This window comes from Seriola aureovittata, chromosome 4, assembly GCF_021018895.1.
Source record: "Seriola aureovittata isolate HTS-2021-v1 ecotype China chromosome 4, ASM2101889v1, whole genome shotgun sequence".
Classification (NCBI taxonomy): domain Eukaryota; kingdom Metazoa; phylum Chordata; class Actinopteri; order Carangiformes; family Carangidae; genus Seriola; species Seriola aureovittata.
Window position 1 is genome coordinate 9,742,042 of NC_079367.1, and position 9,667 is coordinate 9,751,708.

At 42.3% G+C, this 9,667-nt stretch overlaps 1 protein-coding gene across 14 annotated transcripts in view; it reads left to right on the top strand.

Moving 5' to 3' along the window:
* Window positions 1-8,938, top strand: part of gramd1bb (GRAM domain containing 1Bb) — a 98,360-nt gene extending 89,422 nt beyond the window's left edge. For all 14 annotated transcript variants that reach the window (XM_056373484.1, XM_056373483.1, XM_056373485.1 and 11 more), the window contains 15 exons: window positions 150-234; window positions 895-998; window positions 1,119-1,214; window positions 1,595-1,675; window positions 1,832-1,947; window positions 4,407-4,569; window positions 4,696-4,885; window positions 5,057-5,200; window positions 5,325-5,443; window positions 5,540-5,682; window positions 5,820-5,923; window positions 6,159-6,459; window positions 6,891-6,998; window positions 7,616-7,736; window positions 8,231-8,938. In XM_056373484.1, the coding sequence (XP_056229459.1) occupies window positions 150-234; window positions 895-998; window positions 1,119-1,214; window positions 1,595-1,675; window positions 1,832-1,947; window positions 4,407-4,569; window positions 4,696-4,885; window positions 5,057-5,200; window positions 5,325-5,443; window positions 5,540-5,682; window positions 5,820-5,923; window positions 6,159-6,459; window positions 6,891-6,998; window positions 7,616-7,736; window positions 8,231-8,320 (1,965 nt within the window). In that variant the 3' untranslated portion in view covers window positions 8,321-8,938. The remainder of the gene's footprint in view (window positions 1-149; window positions 235-894; window positions 999-1,118; window positions 1,215-1,594; window positions 1,676-1,831; window positions 1,948-4,406; window positions 4,570-4,695; window positions 4,886-5,056; window positions 5,201-5,324; window positions 5,444-5,539; window positions 5,683-5,819; window positions 5,924-6,158; window positions 6,460-6,890; window positions 6,999-7,615; window positions 7,737-8,230) is intronic.
* Window positions 8,939-9,667: the final 729 nt, after the last annotated feature.

Here is a 9,667-nt window from a genome sequence, read left to right on the forward strand (position 1 = left end):
AATTACCCGCGCTGCGTGACGGAGACAACACTTGTGAGTGAGCGAGGAAGAGAGCATGAGGAGTGTGAGCTTTGGAAGCGTGTGTGTGTGTGTGTGTGTGTGTGTGTGTGTGTGTGTGGTGATGTTTCTGACTCTGCCTGTCACTGCAGGTGCTGAGCCCCACATACAAGCAGCGTAATGAGGACTTTAGGAAACTCTTCAAGCAGCTCCCTGACACAGAGAGACTCATTGTGGGTGAGTGGACAGCACAGACGCACTGGGGCCATCTGAGGAGTGGCAGGGTGCAGCTTACTTGTTAGTAATTAGAAAATGATTAATCCTCACACAACACGAGGGCGGGGATAGGTTGAACATAGTGACAATGATTGCATCTAGATTTTGTTTGCTGACAATGTAAAAACACCCTCCTCTCCTTCTTGTAGAGGAACCTATCACCTGATTTTTTTTTTCAACTTTTCACGCAGCCTTACCTACATGCTGCACTCTGCCACGAACACATCATGTCCCGAATTTGGCTGATTTATTGTTGCGTGATTTTCCCAGTTCTCTGATGAATGCCGTCTTTGTCTGAAATTCCTTAGAAAATAAAACTTTAGGATAAAACTGAGCTCAGGTTGTGACTTTGTTATGGTTTGGTAGAGCTTATGCTCAAAACACACTCGCAGCAGGAGTCCTGAAAGGCACTGCAGGAGGTGAGGTTTCTGTGTGACAGTGAAGTGAGCGCTCTCAAGTGAACTGTTTGTTTACATTGAAACGGGCATACTTGTAATGAATTATTGACCAGTTGTGTATGTTAATGATATAGGTTCTCTGTAATGCCCTTTGTAAATCTGCATCAAACTTACTGTGTGTGGTGGTATTTCTTTCTCAGTTTTTGTCACTTCTATATTTCAGACTACTCCTGTGCTCTTCAACGGGACATCCTCCTGCAGGGACGACTCTACCTCTCTGAGAACTGGATTTGTTTCTATAGCAACATCTTCCGCTGGGAAACACTGGTATGCGTATTAACACTCTGCACCTTGGCGCGTTCTCTCGGCTGTATTGGGTCATATATTTGAAGTTACCATTTGTCTGAGTATAAATAATGTGTGCATTTGTTTTGTGTTTGTGTGTAGCTGACAGTGCGGCTAAAGGACATCTGCTCAATGACGAAAGAGAAGACTGCCCGCCTCATTCCCAATGCCATCCAGGTCTGCACAGACACTGAGAAGGTAAAGGATATAGAATGACTGAATACAGACATTTACATTTGTGGAAACTTGGAGTAGTAGCTAATGTAGGCATAGGTAAGACTGAGCAGTCACTGTGTTAAATCTAATCATCTTCGCCTAAAGAGACGCCAGGGATGGTCTGATGTACAAAGGGTAGAAAGTCTGGCTGGTAACGAGTATATTGGTGATTTAATCTTTATCGCCATCATGGGGGACATGTTCCTGTCACAGATGGGTGACTGGAGAATGGTTGGCAAGCTAATAACACCCACCATCACTGTCCAAGTGTGTCAAATAAACTCAGACAAGAGGGGTTTTAAAGCGTGCTCCTCTTTAATAGTTCTGTGGTAAGTGACATGATTGGCTTTTTTTCTTCACAGCACTTTTTCACCTCGTTTGGAGCCAGGGACAGGACGTACATGATGATGTTCAGACTGTGGCAGAATGCACTGCTGGACAAGGTCAGCAAATATCATTCTTCAGCTCACATTCAAGAATTTTTGTAAATTTGCCTCTTACAGTTTAATCGTACAGAAAATAATTTTTTTTCATATTTTACACCACATTACTAAAGAGACTTCTCATTCCTCATTTTGATTGGTTTATGCCTCTTGCAGCCTCTGTGCCCCAAAGAATTGTGGCACTTTGTTCACCAGTGCTATGGCAACGAGCTCGGCCTAACCAGTGATGATGAGGACTATGTTCCCCCTGATGATGACTTCAACACCATGGGGTGAGTCTGGTTATATTGTGGCATCAGTTTCTATGGCTACTGCTATAAACATTTTTCAGTCAATCACCTGATTATACAAATTACAAAATAATTAGCGAGCCTGGTTTGAGCTGTAATAAGCAATACTCACATGCTCAGTCACAAACAAGTATAAACATAATCCATTTATATACACAATTACACACTTAGCATCTATCTCATCACTCTGCCAATTTAGCCTGCAGTTTGAAGCATTTGTTTCAGACTTAATGGTTTACCAGCTAGTGTGGATGCTGCTAAGCAACTAGGAGAAACTTTTCCCTTCATGTCTGAAGAGTATTTACCAGATAAAATCAATAAAGAGTCATGGTTAGAATCTGTTTGTCCTCATAATGAGGAAAAAAAGAGTTTTCTGTTGACTGCCACATGAGGTCAGTAGCTGGGCTGTATGATTTCAATGTTTTATGTAATTTGTGGCCTACATTCCCCTCCAAAAGTATTTGAACAGTGAGGCCAATTCCTTTATTTTTGCTGTTGAATATGAGACAAGAGATCAACATTTCAGCTTTTATTTCCAGGTATTTACATCTGGATCGGATACTCAACATAGAAGATAGCATTATTTGTAACGGAACACCAAATTTTTAGGTGAGCAAAAGTATTGGAACAGATAGACTTAAAATAGATTTAAGTGAATAAGACTTAATATTTAGTTGCAAATCCTTTGCTTGCAATAACTGCATCAAGCCTGTGACCCATTGACATCACCAAACTTTTGCATTCTTCTTTTGTGATGCTTTTCCAGGCTTTCACCGCAGCCTCTTTCAGTTGTTGATGTTTGTTTTGGGGGGTTACTCCCTTCAGTCTCCTCTTTGGCAGGTTAAATGCTCTATAGGGTTTAAGTTTGGAGATTGACTTGGCCAGTCTAAAACATTCCACTTCTTGCCCCTGATGCACTCCTTTGTTGTTTTTGCAGTGTGTTTTGGGTCATTATCTTACTGAATGATGAAGGATCTCCCAATCAGTTTGGTTGCATCTTTCTTTAAATTGGCAGACAAAATGTTTCTGTAGACTTCTGAGTTCATTTTGCTGCTGCCATCATGTGTTACATCATCAATGAAGATGAATGAGCCCGTCCCAGAAGAAGCCATGCAAGCCCAAGCCATGACATTACCTTCACTGTGTTTCACAGATGAGCTTGTATGTTTGGGATCATGAGCAGATCCTTTCTTTCTCCAAACTTTAGCCTTTCCATCACTTTGGTAAAGGTTAATCTTTACCTCATCAGTCCATAAAACTTTGTCCCAGAATTTTTGAGGCTTGTCTCTGTACTTTTTGGCAAATTCCACCCTGGCCCTCCTATTCTTCTTGCTAATGAGTGGTTTGCATCTTCTGGTGAAGCCTCTGTACTTTTGTTCATGAAGTCTTCTGCGAACAGTAGATTCTGATACCTTCACTCCTGCCCTCTGGAGGTTGTTGCTGATGTCGCTAACCGCTGTTTTAGGGTCTTTCTTTACAGCTCTCACAATGTTTCTGTCGTCAACTGCTGCTGTTTTCCTCGGTCTACCTGTTCGACATCTGTTACTTAGATCACCAGTTCTTCTCTCAGCCTCACCCGTAGACAGCTCTCTGGTTTTCATGTTGGTTACACCTCTAACTATAAATGCAGTCTGCACAGGTAAAACCCAAATCTGAAACTGAGCGTTATTTATTGTTTGAATAATCAATGTAATAAGACACACCTGGGCAACAAAACACACCTGTCAGTCACATGTTCCAATACTTTTGCTCACATGAAAAATGGGTGTGTTCAAACAAAAGGTGCTATCTTTCTAAGTTGTGTATCCGATCCAGATGTAAATACCTGGAAATAAAAGCTGAAATGTTGATCTCTTGTCTCATATTCATCTTTTGATGTCAAACCCAAATGTTTTCAGTCTACAGCAAAAATAAAGGAATTGGCCTCACTGTTCCAATACTTTGGAGTGTATATCCAACAGTCTGTACATTTCACTGGGTGAGGTTAAACTGACAAAGTGAGAGAGAAGAAAGATTTACTTCAAAGGCTGTCCAGAGGTCAGATGCTTCAAAATCACTTCTTAATGCACACTTCAAATGCACACAAGCTAAATAAACCTAGAGTCATTCATCTTTTTCAAAATAATGTACATAACAAGCACTGTCTGTTTCAGCTGTTTCTAAACTGCAAAACACTGCTTGCTCTTGAATTCACTTCTAACGTTTCTAAGATACACTAAGCTGATCCTTTAATGCTTCGCTGTGATTGTCCAAACATCCTGTAAATAGTGTTTTACTACATTCAAATCTGATCCATCTGGAGCCAAAGTAGGATGAAACACACCATAAAAGACCTTTGTAAACACTACTTGAGCAAAGTTTTGCAAGGGGCCTCGTGCAGGAAGAGAGATAAGTAGAGATGAGTGAAGCTCTTGCCTGTCGATGTTCTCTGGCACCTTCAGGTTCAGTGAAGAGATTCCCAATGAAGAGAATGAGATCAACAATGACAACTTGTCTAAGAGCAGCACTGAGGCCAAGCCTGAAGGGAGCCCTCCTCCGCTACATAAGAAGGTTGTCCCTAACAGCACCATCCCCAGCCCAGGCAACCATGACACACCCATCACAGTAAGTTACATCTGTTGCATATTGTTAATTAACGCACACACACATTTACACTGCAAAAAGCAATGGTCAAATGAACACGGAAACATTATTGCCGTGTTTGATGCCTATTTCCATCTTTTTCCCCAGTTTGACCTCCCAGAGGAATACGCAGACTGTCTACCAGACGGCGAGCTGCTGGCTGTGCCACTGGTGGCAGAAGAGAAGAACAATGATACCAGTGGGCCTGGTGGTCCTGTGCCCTCACCCTCACTTGACTTCAACGACAATGAGGACATCCCCACTGAGCTCAGTGACTCATCGGAAACACACGACGAGGGTAACTGCATAGAACAGTTATAAAAAAAGATTTAATAAAATATATAATCCAGTAGAAAGTCTGCTCTTCCCCACTAGAAATAGGGTGATATAGATGATGCTAGTGACAAGAGCTGAACATTAACAAGAGAAGACATCTGACATCTCTGATTTTTCTCTCTCTGATGTGTAGGTGAAGTACAGGCTTTCCATGAGGATCTGAACGGCAGGCAGTACATCAACGAGGTCTACAAGTTCAGTGTGGACAAGCTCTACGACATCCTCTTCACTGAGTCGCAGTTCATGAGTGACTTCATGGAGCAGAGGCGATTTTCAGGTTTGTATTTGTTATGCTTCTGCAGCTGAAATCTCTGGGGATAGTGCAAGCCAAAGAAAAATGTGCTGCCCCGCAGTGTTTTTTCAGTTCATTCATGTCTCTGTCTTGTCATTTTGTGGTTTAGATGTGGTCTACCACCCATGGAAGAAAGAGGAGGCTGGGAATCAGACCAGAGAGATCTTGTACACCATCTCCCTCTCAAACCCACTGGCCCCTAAAACAGCCACAGTCACTGAGACACAGGTACAACTCTACCACATGAGAAACATTTCCTATTATTTATATTTTTTCATATTTGATGTGACTTAAAGACACACCATATCCCCTGTCTTTTGTCAGACTCTGTACAAAGCCAGTCAGGAGAGTGAGTGTTACATCATTGACGCTGAGGTCATTACACATGATGTGCCCTACCACGATTACTTCTACACTCTCAACCGCTACATGCTCACCAGGGTGGCCAAGAACAAGTGTCGGTTACGGTGAGTGAGGCTTGGTCGTATCTGACCTGGGAAATGAGATGTATTTTTTATTTTGTATTGTTTTGGGGGAAGTTTAATATTTTACTGTACCTGTTTTTATAACTTATTGTGAAAGACTGTCTATCTCTCTTCCTCAGGGTATCGACAGAGCTACGCTACAGAAAGCAGCCATGGGGGTTGGTGAAAGGCTTCATAGAGAAAAACTTCTGGAGTGGGCTGGAGGAAAATTTCCGGCATCTTGGTAAACTTGGTTGTTGTTAGTTTGTCTGTTCTGGCAGTTCTAATATTTCATAATTTCATTTGTAAAATTTGTAAAATAAATTTGTAAAAATTTCTGCACTTTGCAGAAATTGTGCATCTGAATCACAGAAGTTTTTTGGCTACTATTAAAGAGAGAGGAAGGAGGAATGAAGAGAATAAAAAGAACATACCCCATAAAGACTGTGGCATGTAACAACTGTCCTGTTCCCTCTCAGAGTTGGAGCTGTCCAAGCTGGAGGAGATACTGACTGAGACCCACCAGCTGTCTCCGAAGGCCAAGGCGGTGAAGAACTCCACGGTGAGGCGGAAGAAGAGGCCGCTCCCCCACATGCGCAGCCAGCATCTGGACGAGGCACTCAGCCCTGTTACCACGCCGACGGACGAAGAAGTGATTCAGAGGATCAAACAAGTGGCAGGATCCACACAGACCCGACACCAGAGTCCAGAACACCATCACATGCCTGGAAGCCTCGCTCTTTACAGTGTCTCCAAACTGCTGCTCATCATCAGCTTTGTGTAAGCAACAGATCACAATCACACACACAAACACACACACACACACACACACACACACACAAACCCGCATATCTGACCATGAGGATGAAAATACAAATTTGTCACGTCACATATTGAAATTTCTGTTGCATGATTTCATCCATTTTTCCAGTAGGCACTGTAGAGTTTTTTTTCTGATTTACAAATGAAAATTAAAGTCCTTATAAATATTTCATTGTTGTTCTCTCTCCTCTCCCTTCATTGCCATCCATAGGATCTGTTTAAGGTACATATAATATCTGATTAGCCAGTGTAGCTAGATGCATTAACACTTGCATTTACAGTATTCCCATTACTATTTGTATGTAATGTCCATTTACATATCAGCCAATTAACTGCACTATGAATTGCCAAAATGCTAAAAGAATGACTGATTTGCTGACTTTCTTCAGCCTGGTCCTGCTGGTGTTCCTCAACATGATGCTCTTCTATAAACTGTGGATGCTGGAGTACTCTGCACAGTCCTTAACGACCTGGCAAGGTCTACGGCTTCATGAAAGGTACACACACGTGCACACACACACACACACACACACAGATGCACATTCTGCACATTTTTTGTCACCTATTACAGAGATTCAGGATAGTTAATGGACCTTTGAGGATACAGAAACTTCCACTGTAGATCTGCTGTCGTTAGTTGGCTGTTATCCCCAAAGGCAGTCACACACAAGCATACACATACAGTTACAAACAATCACATGGACACACACACACACACACACACACACTGTTGCTATTACATACATTAAACTATGTCCATATGGAAGTTGATGTGTGTGACAGGAAAACACAGTCTCTAAAATTACTCTTGAATAGCTCTGAACTTACTGAAACTATTTTCCAAACTGTTTGTTGGCAGTCCCTCAAAATGGAAGTCAAGGTTCAGTGACTGCTAATGTTGCTAATGTGCAATGCGTGTGTGTGTGTGTGTGTGTGTGTGTGTGTGTGTGTGTGTGTGTGTGTGTGTGTGTGTGTGTGTGTGTGTGTGTGTGTGTGTGTGTGTATGTGTGTGAGTGTGTGTGTGTGTGTGTGTGTGTGTGTGTGTGTGTGTGTGAGTGTGTGTGTGTGTGTGAGTGTGTGTGTGTGTGTGTGTGTGTGTGTGTGTGTTTCCCAGTAAACTGCCTCAGACACAGATGGAGTGGGCCCAGCTCCTGGAGGCGCAGCAGCGTTACCATGACACGGAGCTGCAGAAGTGGAGGGAGATAATCAAGTCGTCAGTGGTGCTGTTAGACCAGGTACTCAGACATTTTCAAAATCACGTCAGACCTGCGATGTGATTTAAGAGTTCAACAAATTACTGTAGCACCACAGCTAGCGAGATAGTTTGCCAAGTGCGCTATGTCACGATATATGACCATTTTAGCACTGTAAAATGTATTGCATCCACTACTGAAAGAGAGAGGCCTGTGAGCCAGTAAAGCTACACATCAATATTCGTGCCAAAATAGTGCCATAAATGAGAGGGTAATTTTTGTGTTTTACCAAGTATTCATGCAGCATAATCAAGGCCCGGTCACACAGAGTTGGGCTTGAGAGAACTTTGATCCCACTACTGAGCCAAATTTCAGGAATCCTTCTATGCTCCATTTTCAAAGATAGCTACTGATTGAATATTACCTGAGTAAGTGATTGTTAGGAAAGCCACTGAATAGCTGTCAAAGTAGGTCTTTTTTCTGTCTTTAATAAACAAGCTAATGCGCTGATTTTTCTTCCTGTTTCTCTTCTTTAGATGAAAGACTCTTTATTGAACCTCCAGCGGGGCATTGGTTTAAGTGAATACAGCTCTGAGGCGGAGGAGAAGAGAAGTCGCTATCACTGACACACCACCACAAGGCCATGAGGGCGTGCTGTGCAATATAGGACCTGTTTTTGTTTGTGAACCAGTATGCAGGCAGCAGCAAGAGAGAGAGAGGGAGGATAGAGGGGGAAGCGGGACCAACAGTGAGCTGGTCCAACAGACAAAGAGGAACGGAGGGTAACCAGCGCACAGAGGGTTAAAAAAAAACACCCCCAGAGGAGGAAGTCATGGACAGAAAGTGCCCCTATCACACACAGGAACTGAGGTGTCCCCAACATCACTGAGGCACTGAGGGACGGTGCGAGACACACACCTTCTCTACACTTGTGGGATAACTGTTTCCTTCTACTCTCTTTATTTCCAAGTGCATCCTTCTGTAAGCCATGTCGACCAGGAGAGTGGCAGAGAGAAAGAAGGAAAACTACTGCATGCATTTAGACAACCTAGCTCCCCTCAGTCAGTGTTAATGTGGTCCAGTTCCAGTCTATGTGTGTCAAAAAAAAGAAGAACAGAAGAAGATGAGAGATTTTGTCAAAGGAAAGGGGGGTCCTTTCGAGTCTTAATGGCTTTCTACACTCTCTCGACTGTTCCAAACCAATCATCCCCTAGAGGTCCTCGCTGCAGCGTCCCTTTTGCAAACCTCCAGGTAATCAGAGTGTGAAGTATCATCCCACAACCTAAAAGGAAAAGAAGTGTTGTAGCTGGAAGCTCCTTGCCTTGTTTGACCCTGGCCTCTGTCAGGGCTGGTTCCCTGTCAGACCGTTGTGTTGAAATATTTAAAAGTAGAATCTAAGGATTAAGACAGAAACCAGTATTTTTGACCTTATACACAATTCACATGATCAGTTGCCCCAGCCAGAGTGTTAGCTACCTTACACTGCATTATTCCTCATCCTTGTAAAGAAGTCGAATGTATTAGCCTGGACAAAAAGGCCAGGCTTTGATCTCAACCTATTCTTCTTTGAAAAAGGGATGCTGCAGCCAAACCTGTAGGGAGATCTGTGTTCTTACTTGTTTTATTACTAAACTGTGACTATATCTCTTTAAAAATGTTTCAAAGTAGAAAAAAATCTATGAATATATTTGAAATATATAAGAATATTTCATTATTTAATATATATATATTTCAAAATATATAAACATTACCTATATTTATTGTTAATTTATGTACATAAAGAAATTATCAGAGCTCTAGACCAGTTAAAGAATTTCTAACAAAAAGTGTTTTCTTCTAAAAAATGCATGCCAGATATGTCTGTGACATGTCCAGTGTGCAAGTATGATTCTGCATTCGCGCGATTATATTCGCGCATGTGTGTGACTGTATGTGTGTGTGTGTGTGTGTGAGCGTGAGACTGCGTGCATGCG